This window comes from Amphibalanus amphitrite, unplaced genomic scaffold (genome assembly GCF_019059575.1).
Source record: "Amphibalanus amphitrite isolate SeventyFive unplaced genomic scaffold, NRLGWU_Aamphi_draft 001278F_arrow, whole genome shotgun sequence".
NCBI classification, from domain to species: Eukaryota; Metazoa; Arthropoda; class Thecostraca; order Balanomorpha; family Balanidae; genus Amphibalanus; species Amphibalanus amphitrite.
Genome location: NW_024882771.1, coordinates 131,286 through 147,705, shown reverse-complemented (window position 1 = coordinate 147,705; position 16,420 = coordinate 131,286). Strand labels below are relative to the sequence as shown.

Sequence of the window (16,420 nt, the reverse complement as noted above, 5' to 3'; positions counted from 1 at the left end):
AGAAAAAATATTTAAACTGTCTATATTCCTCTTAAAACAATGAAGGATGAATGAAGAAAACGCTGTTTTGAACAATTGTATATTTATTTTTTCTTAATTAAGCAAAAGTACAAAATTTTCAACTATTATTACATTTGCTCTCACAAAAACCATCACTTTTTAGCATGACGTCATGTCAGCCAAATTTACTAGCGCCATCTCTGGAGAGCATCTTTCGAAACCTCCAGACGATAGAGAGAGCCGGGGACGACATGGGCCTGATCGCTTGTGCTCTAGCTCTCCAGGCGTAGTTCCAGTTTGAGTTGTCAACAACGTTGTTTTTGACAGTGCTACTTCTAGGGGTAGAAGCTGAAAACTTTTTACTAAAATGATTTATCGATTGTATGGACATATTTCAATATTTTCATGACTTTGTCTCTAAATACAATGAAGAAAATCAATTGTGACTTATCTGTAGTGTATGATAATTGCAGTAAGAATTTGGCAACTGTAACTCTTGAAAATGAATTGCGCCCTGTTTATGGCGCAGGTAGGGCATTTTTGGCGTATTAAATTCAGCTTTCTTCAGCGCTTTGCTGCTAACAAGTTACGTTTCCTGGCAATTCATTGGTAAAACATCTCGCCGCCTTTCATGTGTTCCCTTGTGTACCGGTACCGGAAGGCTGTGTCCTGAACACTTCACTTCTTGTTATTTTCCTGGATTATTTCGGATATCAAAATGAAATTTGCTTGGCTGTTTCATGCTTGCATTGGATTTCGGTCTGTGACGGAGCGGACGGAGCGGAACTCCTCCTGTTGATATTTTGGTGAGTGAGGCATTGTGCAGTTTCTTTCATCAATGAAATGTTTTATAATTGTTTTGCATCAAAATAATTGATGTATAACTTATTGTTTCCTGTACTCTGCTGTCTAAAAAGTGTGCTCTTTTAGTTCAGTTTTTTTTTAGTTAAGTTTAGTTAGTTGAGTTCGTATCCCCATTTTTTTTTCAAATTGGTGTGCCACTTATTTGTGATGCAAATATGGAAATAGTAACCCAATGCTTCTGGTAAAATATGATATCTCTTTATACTAGTCTGGTTGATTATAATAGTCTGAAGCTCTACCTATGCCTACTTTTTCCCAGAACTTCCTATTGAGCCAGCTAATCCTGAATTTCAGGTGAAAGGTGGTGGATAGATATTGACAGGTGCCTCCTTAAACCTATCAATAACAATAATGTTAGTGACATCAGTTGTGACTTGAGGATGGTACCTACAGGGCACCACACCTATATTTTTACCAGTTTCAGCATAGATTAAGAATAAAACTGTGTTGCCAACTGTGTTTGTTGATGATGGAAATGAATTGGTATGGACTTAACTACCATTTGCCTCAGGAGCTCTATAAGCATGGGTCAGGTCAAACTGTCAGAGGGGCTAAAATATTTGCTTAGGATAATGGTAGCTTCATTCCTCTTCTCTACACATGCTACTTTCACCAGATTTCATGTAAACCTCCAGCCTCTTCAGTCCTTACTTCAGGCCACCAGGTCATGGGAAGTGATCTGTATTTCATCAGATTGCCAACAAAAAATTATTAGCTGACCCTAGCTAGTAGCTACTAGCTAGACCTACTTAGGAATTATATTTAGCATTTCAGCAAGTGATGAGGTTGAGAGTGAAAATATGCATATAAGACATCACTTAATCAACACCTGATACCCAATTAGTCATGTCAGTTTTTACTGGCTTGATTCTTATTATAAATGAATGGCCTCACTGGATGGGTCAATGTTATTAGTGACAATTGTCTCATGAGTCATGCATTCAGTAAATAGTTTTTAGGCACTCTCAGTCACAGTTATGTGAATGGTAACCAGCCATGTGGAAGTAGGTGGCTCTTGGATACTGCAAGTGCAGGAGTAATTTGTATCCATGACCCATTTGTTCCTCATGTCTGATATGGTCATATGTGATATGAAATTATCACAAACTTTTTGGGCAATAATGTGTCAAAACTCAAAAGTAGGCATGCTTCAGCAGACAATAAAATACCTGCCTGTCTAATTATCTCATCAATACAGACTGAATGATATGCATTATGCTCATTTTTGGGGATAGTGACTGTGCCATGGCTGATAAGTGAAGATGGAATATGTATGTTGGTTTGAAATCAATTGGTCTTTTAGCTTTGTTTTTGTTTTTAATCAGGAGTATCTAACCTTTTTTATTGCTCTGGGCTGGACAGTGGACAACCTTTTTCCTTTGGCTCTTGCTTTGGACAAAATGTGCCAGCTATGACTCAGCATCCATTCTTACTGAGTTGTGAACTTCCTTGTGCTTTGTGTCCAAGAAATTATTAGGCATGTCTAATGAAAGGGTATGGTGCAAGCAAATGCATGTTACCAGCTTTTGTGCTTGCAAGTTGCAATGTACCAATACTCTACCCGAATCGACGCGGCGAACAGACTTAGCTGTAATTTTGACTGCAAAAACGCTTGCATGTACCTGACACCGCTAGCGGTTAGGTGCCGGCCGTTAGCTGACAAACAATACGCCGGTGGAACCGGTCGGTTGCGGAGGACGGGTGGCGGTTTTCGCGACCGACGTGGCGTGCCGCGTGAGGGGTCTGTTACTGACCGGTTTCGTCAGTAACGGTGCGAGCTTTCAAACCCTAACGACAGAATATGCAAGGGCTCACTTTCATTTTGGAGGACTCTAGACGTTTTCCACAAACGGACAGTGATGGCCGGCGGTGCTAAGTGTGTTGTATCCAAACTCATATTTTCTGTCACTCCCGCCGTCAATAGTAGACGCACTGTGGCTGCCGTGGAAGTGACGAAACCGTCCTGCCTCCATGCACAAAGGGCGGAAGATGGCCCTGAACAGTCGTCACGGCCAATACGCAGACTGGCGGCGCGCTATTTGGCGTATTGTTTCGCTGGCTGTGGTTTCGTTCTCAATGCTATCGCATATGGTGCGCATTCACCGCTGCCATTCGATCCCATCAATCATCCGAGCCCCGCCCCCCCCCCCCCCCAGTTCACCGCTAGTTGTCTAGTCTCATGTGACTCACTCTGTGTTAGCTTTCTGTCCGACGTAACCGAGCTCCCTCACACCGGCTCTGACCGTGTTCGCTGCTAATTCCCACTATCACCCCTCCCTCCCCCTCCCTACGGTCGGCTGTACTCCACTCCGCTCCTGTAAGGCCACTGCCCCCCCCCGCCCCCTCCTGACCGCCGCCGCCGCTGCCGTGTTTATGACTGTGACACCGCCGGTGACGCGGCCCGCGCCCGTCCTGTGCCGACAGTAGCGCGCCGGGCGGACTGGTGAGCGGCGGCGACTGGCATGGCGCGCCGCTCGCGCCCCCAAACCTCCACCTGGGAGGAGGCGCGCGGCGAGTTCTACCAGGAGCACTTTCCGTCGTCGCAGGCCGGTCTGGAGGCCGACGATGGCCTCTCGGGCGGGGTGTCCTCGTCGCAGGCGCAGCTGCTCAACATCCTGCCCAGTCGGCAGCTGCTGCACACCGTCGATGGTGAGTGTCGTGGGTCTGTTTTGGGGTGGCGTATGCAGATATGCTGGGCTGCTGAGACTACTGTGTAAGTAGGACCGCTTTATGGACGTGGCGGGATGGTGGACGGCCGAGATTACGGTTGATGTGAGCTGAACCGATCTGGTTACACGGCGGGAGAATAGACAATGTGGGCGCCGATGAGCTCTGCACTACATGCGCCCCAAGTCACACCTTTTTTGTATGACTGGCGAGGTTACCGAGAACCTATTGAGTAACCCTATGCAGAGCGTACTTTCCACTTATGTTGATAGGGCTGTTATCAGTTACCACTTACCACCTTAAATCATGCCGTCGTTAATTATGGGTAATCGGGGTCGATCGCTTACACTGATACCGACTACCGTGAAACAAACAGAGTCGACTGATAAAATCTGCTCGTCATCTGTGCTCAGGAGTGTATGTGAGATGCCCTGTTATGTGAGATCTTCTGTGAGAGCCGGGGAGCTCCCGCCTTGTTATCGTGTGGGTGCGTCTGTGTCCGTTTGCACCTCCGGCTGACCGCTGAGTGGCCTCTCGATGGTGGAGAGTGGACGGCAGCGGACGGAGGGAGTCAGTCTGTGACCGCTGTCTGTGTGTGGTCGGTGCTCCGTCGGGTCGGCCGAAATTTGACTGACCTGAACTGATCTTTGACGATCTAGGGCGACCTTTGGTGACCTATGGTGATTTAAGCTGACCTCAGCTGACCTCTGGTGACCTGATCTGACCGGGAACCACCATGTCGTCGCCAGGCGTGACGATGAGTCGCGGTCAGATGACGCGCACGCTGGGGAAGCGTCGCTCCACTCTGACCGTGCGGCCCAGCCAGCTGGGACAGTCGCAGACCGACGTGGACCACCCGGCAGTGCTGCCCGATCAAGGTACGTGACGAGGGACGGGCAGGGGGCGTAGGTGCGGCTGTATTAGGATTCCCACAACTTTGGGATAGTGACATGGTATTGGTGATCCAGCAGCCGTGGCTCAGTCCATTCGCCCTCTGTCTGACCCGTTCATCGCCCGTTCCTCAGCTTGTTATACCTAATCAGTGTAACAAATTGCCTGTGTCTCAACTTATTTCATCGAGGTGATCGTTGATATTTAGCCAAGTTTACCACTGGACTTCCGTTCCCATTACACCCACCCTTTCAGGTTTCCTTCGCTCCACAGCCTTGTTACCCATCGTCTGTCTGGTATCCTATCCAATCGCTTTGTATCTGCCCACACCTTGTCGTTATTGTCACACCGGACTTAAACGTTGCACTGTGAACAGCCCTTTGATGAGTGCTCTTTGTGATATGCTTTGCAATTTTATGGCCATATGGAATTAGCTATTGGCTATCTACCCCAGATAAAGTCTGTGAGGTCGTGTGATGTCCTACCGTATCCGATCAGACAGCAGTAAAAAGTGGCAAGATTGTGTGCGATAGCGCTGTGGGGGATATGATAGCGAGTCAGCTGTCCCACTCCATATCTTGTTTTTTCCCTGCCTCGGTGCGCTATTCTGTGTATTATTTTATCTGTGTTCTACGCTTCTGGTTTATCTATGACGCAAATTGGAGATGTGCCTTTGATGCTCATGTTCACAGCTAAAAATGCTCTTCGCGTAAGGGGGGGGGGGGGGGGGGGGCACTGCCTACTTTTGGTCCCATTCTTTCCATGCAACGCCCATAGGGCTAATGTTAAAATGTCAAAATCAAAGGGGGCACGGTGCCCCGGTGCCCCCCCCCCCCGTTCCGCCGCCTATGGTTTTCATGTGTTATCAAATCCTGGATAACAGTGTTTTGTGACGGAGCAGCCCACGATTCTTTCTGTTGACTTTGGTCGTGGTGCTGACGATTTTAGGCATACCAGGCAGGCATTTGCCATTGGAATCCAGACCCGACCCGATGGAGCGGTCACTGATTTAGTTCACATGATTCGATAGTTGTACGAATTCACACAATGTAAGCCTGTTATAGTTCTGGTGGTTGCACACGGGTAATGATTGGCCGAGTCTTCACGTTATCGACTCGCCGCAGCGCACAGGGACCGCTTCCACTCTAGGATTTGCCATCTGAATAACACTGTTACATAATCGACTCACGTCGTAGGAACCGACGAGTGTGTACCAGAAGTGTACGGACCTTGTAGACGGGAACCCCTGACTGGCCGGTCCCGTCCCCTGGCCCGCCGCTCGGTACCCGGATGTGACCGACACCGGCTCCGGTCTCCGCACCTGCTCCGCCCCTCCGCTCCAGTGCGGCCCATCCATGCGGTTATAAGCCACGGAGCGGTGTATACAGTCCATCGCCCTGCCGATAAATCGCGATGCTAGCGTCGAGCGAATAACGGAACTGCCTCGAAACCCGCACCGCGACGGGACAGGCGGACTATAAGAGTTTGCATGGACGCAACACAATTGCAACTTTCATTGCAATGCTTGGTTGATCGCCACAGTCGCTCAAGGGCAATGCCCGTGAGTGACTTATGTTCACGGCTGATTTCCATCCCTAATTTTCCGAATCAAATTACCATGCTCACCTTCGATACATACAAAAGTTTCAATTCTTCGACGTAATATTGTGTCGTTTTCTACCCGACCCGTACATATACCCGACCTGCGGTTTTTGAAGCCGGCACCGGTGTAGGACAATCGCCGCGGGTCGGGCGGTTGCTGGGCGGACCGGTTCCGGGTGTCGTCACCGCTCCTCAGCTGTCACTTCGCTGTGATATGCCGTCGGCAGAGCGGCGCCATATGATCTATTTCTGCTCGGAAATCCGCTCGATGACTGGCAGTCACCGTGTCTTGGACTCTTGTCTCCTTTCAAAACAAATGGTTGGTAGCTACTCAGCAACAGGATAATTAATATGGTGTTACAAATGACAACCGTGCCTACCTGTGAAGTCTACCGGGCAGCGACGTCATTTGTGTATCCACCTGCCAAACCGTTGTATCGTGACGTCATCCCTGTTGGTCGCTTTTGCCAGTGTGTTTGTTATTCTACCCGACATCTGTCAGTCGTCCTGTCCACAGAAATGTATCATGCGTCAGACTTTGTTCTTTTTCTCGGGAACGGCTGATAGATAGCCGGACCCGTGACGTCACTCGATAATGACGTCATTGTCTCCTTGTTGCAGAAATACCGGACGAACAGCAGATCTGGGACCAGATTCAGGCCATCAAGGCCATGCCCATTCCCATGGATAAGAAGAGGGAACGCAAAAACAAACTGCTGGTACGATCACCGCACGACCATCATTTTGTGTGATCGCTTTTGAGGCTTATGTTTATAAGTGTGATAATCTTAGTAAGTGTTTGACACTTTACCATCTTGGCCCAAGCAAATAATTACATCAATTAACATTGATATTGACGAGGCTGTCGAGTGTTGGATATCAATGGAACAATAACCCGTTGTGGTAGGAATATCTTATCGCTTCACTTCAGTTCTTTTACATTTACATGTATCCCCATATAGGTGATACTGAATGACACTTGGCAGGGATCAGTACTTGAGTGTTTGGTCTGTTATATCTGGCACTTGACTAATCTATCAATTCGTCTGCTTTCAGAATTCTCCTACGTTTCGGATGCAGGGCATGCAGCGGTTTCACCTCACCCGTCAGAAGTTCTGGTCACGCTTCAAAGACGCCATGGTCGACATCTTCTCGTTCGAGTTGTGGCACGACTCCCTCCGCCTGATCGAGGGCAACTTCGGCACGGGCGTGCTCTCCTACTTCCACTACATCAAGAAGGTGATGTACATGAACCTGGCCATGTTCGCGGCGATGCTGCTGCTGGTGGTGCTGCCCAACGCGCTGCTGCCGCCCAGCCACACGGAGCACTGTGACGACGACGACCGGCCGGCCACCATCACCGCCTGCTGCCACGAGGAGTACGTGGCCAACGTGACGGCCATGCGGTGGCGCGGCGTGGCGCAGGCCTTCATGGACTTCCTGCAGGGCCAGGGCTACATGGAGCTGACGCCGCTCTTCTACGGCTACTACGAGAACGAGATTCTGGTGGCGCCGCACACGAGCATCTACTACAACCTGCCTCTGGCCTACGTGCTTGTCACGCTCGTCTGCCTGCTGCTCTGCCTGGTCTACGTGGTCATCCACACGGCGCACGGCTTCCAGGACGCCATCCTGTCGCGCGGCAAGTTCTACCAGTACTGCAACGTCATCTTCAGCGCGTGGGACTTTTGTATCGACAACGTCAGCTCGGCCGAGTACAAGCAGAAGGCCGTGTTTAACGAGTTGAAGGGCTACTTGGAGACGGACCAGTACGAGGCGGAGCGGCGGAACCGCAGTCAGATGGATACTGTCCAGCTGTACGTGGTCCGCACCGTCACCAACATCATCGTCACCGTCATCCTCATCATCTCGGGCGTCATCATCTACTTCGTGGTGCAGTACTCGCTGGTCAACGTGGAGAATGCAGACAGTGGCATCGAGCTCTACATCTACCAGTATCTGCCGCCCTTCACCGTCTCCGGGCTCAACATCGTCGTCACCATGTTCATGTACCACATCGTGACGCTGGAGCGGTACACGCCGCAGGTGCAGGTGACGCTCACCCTGCTGCGGACTGTGTTCCTGCGCGTCGCCTCCATCGCAGTGCTCATGTACTCGTTCTTTGTCAAGTACAAGGCGCAGTGCGAGGGCCGGCTGGACCCCGACGCCTGCTACGCGGACGGCTGCCAGAGAAACGCCTGCTGGGAGACTGTGGTCGGACAGATGTGCTGGCGTCTCATGCTTACCGACTTCGCCGCGCTGGCCGGACTCAACATTTTCGTCTACTTCCCACTGCGCATATTCATCGACCACTTTCCGGCGGCGTGGCTGCGCACGCTGTTCCTGCAGGAGTTTGAGATCCCGCGCCATGTGCTGGACGTGGTGTACAACCAGGCGCTCTGCTGGCTGGGAGTCTTCTTCTCGCCACTCCTACCGGGCGTGGCGGCGCTGCTGTGCTTCCTCTTCTTCTACCTGAAGCGGTTCACGTGCATCCGGGTCTGCACGCCGCCGACGCTGTCGCTGCACTCGATCCGCTCGTCGGCGTTCTACATGCTCGTCTCGCTGTTCTCCTTCTTCGCCTCGCTACTGATCGTGGTGTTCTCACTCGCCGAGATCCGGCCGTCTCGCTCGTGTGGACCGTACCGCGGCCTCGACACCATGTGGCGGGAGATTCAGAAGACGGTGGACGAGCTGCCCGCCTGGCTGCGGAACTTCTTCTACTACTTCGGCTCGGCGGGCTTCGCGGTGCCGCTGGTGATCATCCTTCTACTGGCGATGTACTACTACTCTGCCATCGCCGCGGCCAACAAACACATGATCGAGGTGCTCAAAGAGCAGCTGGTGCTGGAGGGCCACGACAAACAGTTCCTGCTCGGAAAACTGAACGAGCTTAACTCGCTGACGCGCAGCCGGCTCGGCGAGCGGCGTGAAAACGTGGTCGGCGAGCGGATGACCGAGGGCGTCCACTTTGCTGAGATGGGCTCACGCTCCAGCAGCGACGCCCAGGTGGTGACACACCAGGGCTTGTAGCTGCGCAGAGGTCGGACGCACGGGACCCACGCGCGGCCGCCGGCCGGCCGGCGGCTTCAACTGGCCTCCTTTCTAGAGAGCCTGTCCGCCGCTGCCGCTGCCGCCGCCGGCCGTCTAGTCTTCGATGTGATGTATTGTTGAATTTTACCTCTTGTGATGGCTCACTATGCGGTCGGCACGGGCTGGTGTGCTTGTCTGGTCGGCCCGCGCGCTTACCACCGAGTATTTACAGTCGGTGGGTGTGTCTGCGGTGGCGCTGGCGGAGCGCGTGGCGGTCGGCCCCTGCGGGCTCAAAGCGCGCCCAGACCTTGCCAAGCCATGTGCGTAATGTGATCGCAGTGTTTTAGGTTGTCTACGCACCGCGTTATTTAAGTTGCAGATGATGTTTATGTTTTACCCAGAGCTCATTTAGAACAGGTGCACCTAGTCGAGACGGTGCCTACGGCGATAGGCACCGGACGCAGCTTTAGGCACATGCCACGGCATTGTCATCACCAATTACGGTATTACGTATATGTTTTGTAGTTAGAAAGGCACATCGCATCGACATGTTACTTGCCGACGGTTTCCGTTAAGATCACAATGATTTCTGTATATTTATTGTACCTGCTCGCTGTGCCAACTGCATGTCTTGTCGAGTTGTGTCCCGTCACTGGAAAGTATTCTGGTCTGTTTGCAACGAAGGTCGCTCGTCCGGCGCCGGTGGCCGTCTTTCAGGAGCCGGGGTGGTGAGATTGCGCTCGGCAGCCGCCGCTGGTGGAGCCATCTGTCGCCTGTGTCGACAGCTAGACGTTCCTGTTGTCACCGCTAGTTTGATTTTGTAAGCTGTGCTGTCGTGAGGCTACAAATGCATTCCTTATTGACATTTAATGAAGACAAACGGAACCTAAGAAACCTTGTTTGTGATGAGAACAATGGACGGTACCTACTGCATAATGCGGACTGCGGAGCTTAGTGGGAAAAAACTGACAACCAAAAACGTGGAGAACCATAATTCGTGTCGTAGATATTTCAAGCTAACTTTATCTTGAGGTAAGAAAAATAAGATGGTGCTAGGAATCATAGAAATAAAGACCTAGGAATCGTTTTAGGTGAGACTTGAGGGCCACGTATCTCAAGTCATGTGAAGTATTTTACTTTACCGTTGGGGATTTCAGCAGAAAAATGGATTCCATATCGCTTCATCTGGCAGCAATGAATGAAAACGTGCGATTTGTGTTTTGTTTGGGTCGGTCGGTTTGCTTTGCTGAGCGACGAATACTTCAATTTTCATGATAAATACTTAGTAGTTATTTATTGCCTAGTGTAGCTAATTGCTTTTCTCAGTAATTAGGTGCTTCGTGCCATTCATGGTACCAGGATCAAGACGTTCATTTTCAATTCTCATGGTAGGTCAATTTCATGATCGTCTCAATTCAACTCAAAGCTCCAAACAATTAAAATTGAGCTGGAAAGGAATATAAACTATGTTTGAAAGAGATAATCGAAGATAGGGTGCTTATCAGGTTTTCACTAGACCATTATTGGTATGGCTGGGCCGCTGGGTGGTTGGTGGAACAGTCACGCTTATGTCACTCGGAACCAATGGGCACACACTTGTGAGACACGTCAAAATCATTTTCAGCTCTCATGCTGATTAGTCATAATAAAGTCAATCAGAGGCTAGTTTTGCCGACATGTAAACCAGCTCACAGATGAACTCTACAGATGACCTCAAAACTCTGCAGCTCATAGATGTTGGCATTAATGCAAAAATTACAGGCTACAGCTGATGTGAAAAATAATATCAGACCAGTTAAATCCTATGTTTCAAATCAGCAGCCCTTTAACATGATGCTGATGATGCTTTTCTGCAAAGTTAAGGCTGAATAATAAATAATCATGTGGCTTGTGATTTTTCTGTCAGAAAAAAACTCACAAGATACAAAACATAATCTGAACATTGACATCAACAGTTCACCTGAAAGTGCTAAGCAAATTGATTGTTTTTGGCTTCTCAGCACATTTCAATGCTTTATATTTTACAATTGAATCTACAGCTGCAGCAGTCATTTCATTATTTACTTATCTCTCACTTTGGCACTTGACCTTCAGGTGACGATGGGAAAACTGCCACCCTCCTAGTGCTCTTCACCCAGCTATGAGCGCCTCTGGGGCCGGCACCAGTGGTGGTTGCAGCAGCGGCGGGGTGACCCTGCGCTGCCAGCGCCACCTGGATGCCCGCTGGCAGCAGCTAGACATACAGGAGGTGTTCAGTCGTGACGGCCTCTGTCGGCTCTGGAATCAGATGCTGACAGATGGGGAGCTGACTGGCGCCTTCACCGATGGCGTGATCAACTCGGCTGGAGCTGTCGCCAGGAGAGGTGTGTGGAGGGGTTGAAGAGGAAAGCTGATATAGCCAGAGGAGGTTGCTTTCCTAAGGGGCATTAGGAAGAGTGGATTGATAGGCAGAGGCCAGAGAGTATTTTGGTAAAAAAAAAACAAAGCAATATGTATGCTGTAGGTATGTTACATTGTTGACAATGCACTTTGTGGTCACCACAGCATTTTCATGTCATTGTTCAAACAGTTTTGCCTGCTCCAATTAATAATCCATTTGCTCATCACTCCCAACTTACCCCCTATGCCTACCTACATCTCCAGGCGAGAGCGGCCACTTCTACTGCGGCACTCGCTCCCTGACGTGCCCCTGCTGCGACGGGCTGTGCGGCCCGGGATACGGCTGCAACTGCGGCCCCTGCCGCCAGCTGGACGCCGAGCTCGGAGCGGAGGGAACGGAGAGTGACGAGCCGGCCTTATCATCACGTGCTCAGGTGGGTTTACGGTGGGGATCAGGTGCGGCAGGGGTAGTGTGACGCTGATCTGATGGCTAGATCGAATATGCTTCTTTTTTTCATATAAATTCGAGCCTTTTTGTATGCAAACGATTAAAGCTGGCTATGCCGCTTATGCTCAGGTGGCAGGATTATGTGAGACATTAGACCCTGTCATGAACTTAGTTGAGGTGGTTTGATTCTGTATGGCTCCTCGGACCTCACGCTACCTCTCCCCATGTATCTGTGTGCTAACCCCCACCCTGTACCGTCCCCCAGCTGCAGCCATGGCAGTGGTCGGACTCGCCCTCCGCCGAGCAGCTGGCCGCCTGCCTGCGCACCCTGCAGCGCGAGCAGATGGCCGCGGCCGCGCAGGCCAGCCTCAGCTGTCTGTCGGCGCTGCGCATACGTCAGCGCGTGGCCGTGGCGCGTCGCTACTTCACGGCGCTGACGCCGCAGCCGCCGGCCGACGCGTCCGACACCGGAGCGCGCACCGCCGCCGCCGCGGTCAGTCGGACGGGGTGGAGTGGGGTCAGGGAGGGAGGGGTGAGGTCAGGGGAGGGGGACGGGTGGGATCGGGATGGAGTGGTGAGGTCGGGGGAGGGAGGAGTGGGATCGGGAAGGGAGCGATGAGGACAGGGAGGGCGCTGGAGAGCTGTAATAGGCCGCTGACAGGAAAGATAACAGTTATAGCGACGGGCAGAGAGAATGTGACAAGGGTAGCATCGTCGTGAATTCGGTATGAAGTTGAGTTGGTGCAGATTAGTGCCAACTCGATTGAGGGCTCAGATATGGAAATTCCGTGATTTCACTTTCGTCCTATACCTTACTAAAAATTCAGACACATCAAGTGATTGAACAAACCGGTGGAATACCCGCCTACCAGCGACTAATTACAACCATCTACATAGAAAATGTTTTCTGTGGCGACCATTGAAAATCTCATCGGCTTTGAAGGACTGTTATTTCATCATAGTCTGTTAAATGATTGTCACTCGCTCTGGCATATGGTTAACTGCCGGTCAAATATTGCCCACGCCTTAGAAATGCATATTGCTGTTTATTAACAAGCCAGTAAATATACACGGTTTCCGTAGAAATACACATGCGCCAACACGTTCATGAACATTTCATAACAACTAGCATTAGTTTCTGAGCTCATATGACAACACTGAGTGAAAGACTTCGAAATACATCTAGTTTGATGCGACAGTAACGATCTTCTTAGCTCATCAACGACAATGGCTTGTGGCGCTCACAACCTCCACTTATTACTTATTACGCTTACATCATTATCACCTGACTTCGTCTCCTTTGCGACCACGACGTTGTTTGTCTACTGGTATCCCTGCTGCTGCTGATGCTGCTGCTGTGGGGCGCCGTACCCCTTCTGTGACGCCTTCTGCGCGTCCGTGTAGGTGATGCGCGCCTTGTATCCGCCGTAGCCGCGGTGGTCGGCGTCGTAGTGCACCTGCTGGGTGCGGCCGTCCGGCAGCAGCACCGAGTAGCTGCCGCGTGTCGTACTGCCGTCGCTGCTCTCGGTGCGCGAGAACATGGCGCCGCCGTACGGACCGGCCTGCACGCCGTACTGGAACTGGTACGGCCGCGGCGGCCCGTACTGCGGCGCCGCCTTGCCGCCGTGCGCGCCCGACGGACTCCGCTCGCGACCGTAAACTTCAGGCTGCTCCTGGGGACCGTTGTAACCTCCAGCAGGCTCCTGGGGTCCGTTATAACTTCCAGCAGGCTCCTGGGGACCGTTGTAACCTCCAGCAAGCTCCTTGGGCCCATTATAACCTCCAGCAGGCTCCTGGGGTCCGTTATAACCTCTGGGTTGTTCCTGGGGTCCGTTGTAACCTCCAGCAGGCTCCTGAGGTCCGTTGTAACCTCCAAGCTGTTCCTGTGGTCCGTTGTAACCTGCAGGCTCCTGAGGTCCGTTGTAGTTTCTGACAGGCTCTTGTGGTCCATTGTAACCTCCGAGCTGTTCCTGGGGTCCGTTGTAGCCTCCAGCAGGCTCCTGTGGTCCGTTGTAACCTTCAAGCTGTTCCTGGGGTTCTTTGTATCCTCCAGCAGGCTCCTGTGGTCCATTGTAACGTCCAACAGTCTCCTGGGGTCCGTTATAACCTCCAAGTTGTTCCTGGAGTCCGTTGTATCCTACAGCAGGCTCCCGAGGTTCATTGTAACCTCCAGCAGGCTCCTGGGGTCCGTTATAACCTCTGGGTTGTTCCTGGGGTCCGTTGTAACCTCCAGCAGGCTCCTGTGGTCCATTGTAACCTCCAGCAGGCTCCTGGGGCCCGTTGTAGTTTCCTACAGGCTCCTGTGATCCAGTGTAACCTCCAGCAGGCTCCTGGGGTCCGTTGTAACCTCCTGCAGGCTCCTGAGGTCCGTTGTAGTTTCCGACAGGCTCCTGTGGTCCATTGTAACCTCCGAGTTGTTCCTGGGGTCCGTTGTAACCTCCAGCAGGCTCCTGTGGTCCGTTGTAACCTCCAAGCTGTTCCTGGGATTCTTTGTATCCTCCAACAGGCTCCTGTGGTCCATTGTAACGTCCAGCAGTCTCCTGGGGTCCGTTATAACCTCTGGGTTGTTCCTGGGGTCCGTTGTAACCTCCAACAGGCTCCTGTGGTCCATTGTAACGTCCAGCAGTCTCCTGGGGTCCGTTATAACCTCCAAGCTGTTCCTGGAGTCCGTTGTAACTACCAGCAGGCTCCTGAGGTCCGTTGTATCCTACAGCAGGCTCCTGTGGTCCATTGTAACCTCCAAGCTGTTCGTGGGGTCCTTTGTAACCTCCAGCAGGCTCCTGAGGTCCGTTGTAGTTTCCGACAGGCTCCTGTGGTCCATTGTAACCTCCTGCAGGCTCCTGGGGTCCGTTATAACCTCCGAGTTGTTCCTGGGGTCCGTTGTTACCTCTAACAAGCTCGTGGGGTTCGTTATAACCTCCAAGCTGTTCCTGGGGTCCTTTGTATCCGACGGCAGGCTCCTGCGGTCCGTTGTAGTCTCCGACAGGCTCCTTGGGTCCATTGTAACCTCCAGCAGGATCCTGGGGTCCGTTGTAACCTCCAGCAGGCTCCTGGGGCTCGTTGTAGTTTCCAACAGGCTCCTGGGGTCCGTTATAACCTCCGAGTTGTTCCTGGGGTCCGTTGTAGTTTCCAGCAGGTTCCTGGGGTCCATTGTAACCTCCAGCAGGCTCCTGGGGCTCATTATAGTTTCCAGCAGGTTCCTGGGGTCCATTATAGTCCCCAGAAGGCTGTGGGGGTCCATTGTAACCTCCAATAGGTTCCTGAGGTTCATTATAACCCTCCGGAGTCGTCTTTGGTCCATTGTAGCTTGCAGGGGGCTCCTGGGGTCCGTTATAACTTTGGACTGGATTCTGAGCTCCACTGTAGCCTCTGTCGGCGCCCTGTCCTCCGCTGTGACCTCCCGCCTGGACGGGTCCCTCTCGGTAGCCTCTGACGGGGGCCGGCCTCCGACCGGATCCCCTCTGCGCGGCGCCCCGCCGTCCTCCCTGGCGGCGCTGGCCGGCTCCAGCCTCGCTGCCCGTCCCCGAACCCTTCTTGAAGCCGTACCCTGCGGTCAGCTGGGCCACGGCCAGATCCTCTTCATAGCCCCGCTTCAGTCTATCGGCCAGCGTCACAAAGGGCTTTCCCTCCGCAGCCTGCTGGTCCTCGCCTAAATTGGTATCATCAGAAGTCTCCTCAAAGATTCTGTCCTCTGCTGGAGTGGGTGGCTCTGGACGATTGTTTTGAGGGACTTCATCGATTTTTTCCTCGGCCTTGACGTTAGTCTCTGATAATTCTACGTTATTTTCGATCTCGTTTGGCGTTTGGTCCTTGCCCTCGACCTTCACGTCAGCAGATTCCAATTTGTCGGCATTGTTCTGGTTGTCGACAGACTTCAGCTTCTCACTGTTTTCCTTCGTCGGTAGACCGGTGTCACCGCCAGTTTCATCCTCAGTGCTCTCAGGATCCTCTGGCGTGCCGTATGTGTGACCATTTTTTAGGTCTTCCTGACTGCTGTCTGCCTCATCGCCCGCGATCGTCGGCTTAGCGTCGCCCTCTGTGCTCCCGAGCTCGCCGATTAGACTCCTTCTGTGTCGATGTGCCGTGGCGGCAGCGACGCACAGGATGATCATCAGAGAAACCTGCGAGGGAAACCATCGCCATGAGATGATAATCACTACAATCAAACCCGCCGGCCGTCACGGTATGATTGCAAGTTGTTGCGAGTTTCGACTAACTCAGCGTTAACGAGATACCATCGGTAATTTCACTTTCTTTCAGGTATCGTCACAGCCACGCTTCGCTAACGAGCACTCACCAGCAGCTGGCCTATCTCGGTATCATGTGGCTAAATCGATTTCCCGCTACATCACAGTCCCGGAAGGGGCGGCGCGGGTGAGCGGGGCCGTCACACCTCTGCGTTTGTCTACTCACCCTCATCTCCGCGCTCGGCCGCGCTCTGCCGGCTGGTGGACGGTGCGCTGGTGACGGCTGCACCCGGCGGGTGAGCTGGGCTCGACTGGGCTGAGCTGCTGTCGGTGGCGGCGCCGGCGGCCGACT

At 52.2% G+C, this 16,420-nt stretch overlaps 3 protein-coding genes across 4 annotated transcripts in view; 2 read left to right on the top strand and 1 right to left on the bottom strand.

Annotated features, from left to right (window-relative positions):
* Nucleotides 1-224: 224 nt before the first annotated feature.
* On the top strand, nucleotides 225-9,948 carry LOC122371772 (transmembrane channel-like protein 7). 2 transcript variants are annotated; one of them, XM_043348445.1, is made up of 5 exons: nucleotides 225-806; nucleotides 3,289-3,513; nucleotides 4,281-4,409; nucleotides 6,646-6,743; nucleotides 7,081-9,948. In XM_043348445.1, the coding sequence occupies exons 2-5, from the start codon at nucleotides 3,327-3,329 to the stop codon at nucleotides 9,052-9,054; spliced, it is 2,388 nt and encodes a 795-aa protein (XP_043204380.1). In that variant the 5' UTR covers nucleotides 225-806; nucleotides 3,289-3,326; the 3' UTR covers nucleotides 9,055-9,948. The 2 variants fall into 2 exon arrangements, with proteins under 2 accessions (XP_043204380.1, XP_043204379.1); XM_043348444.1 differs by having other exon boundaries at nucleotides 281-806; nucleotides 3,292-3,513.
* A 424-nt stretch (nucleotides 9,949-10,372) lies between these two features.
* Nucleotides 10,373-16,420, top strand: part of LOC122371783 (E3 ubiquitin-protein ligase HERC2-like) — a 64,612-nt gene continuing 58,564 nt past the window's right edge. Inside the window, exons 1-4 of the mRNA XM_043348477.1 lie at nucleotides 10,373-10,442; nucleotides 11,149-11,417; nucleotides 11,698-11,867; nucleotides 12,147-12,374. Of these exons, the coding sequence (XP_043204412.1) occupies nucleotides 11,195-11,417; nucleotides 11,698-11,867; nucleotides 12,147-12,374 (621 nt within the window). The 5' untranslated portion in view covers nucleotides 10,373-10,442; nucleotides 11,149-11,194. The remainder of the gene's footprint in view (nucleotides 10,443-11,148; nucleotides 11,418-11,697; nucleotides 11,868-12,146; nucleotides 12,375-16,420) is intronic.
* Nucleotides 12,908-16,420, bottom strand: LOC122371784 (collagen alpha-1(XI) chain-like). The gene is made up of 2 exons (XM_043348478.1): nucleotides 16,295-16,420; nucleotides 12,908-16,002 (listed from the first exon to the last, which is right to left on the bottom strand). The coding sequence occupies exons 1-2, from the start codon at nucleotides 16,298-16,300 to the stop codon at nucleotides 13,204-13,206; spliced, it is 2,805 nt and encodes a 934-aa protein (XP_043204413.1). The 5' UTR covers nucleotides 16,301-16,420; the 3' UTR covers nucleotides 12,908-13,203.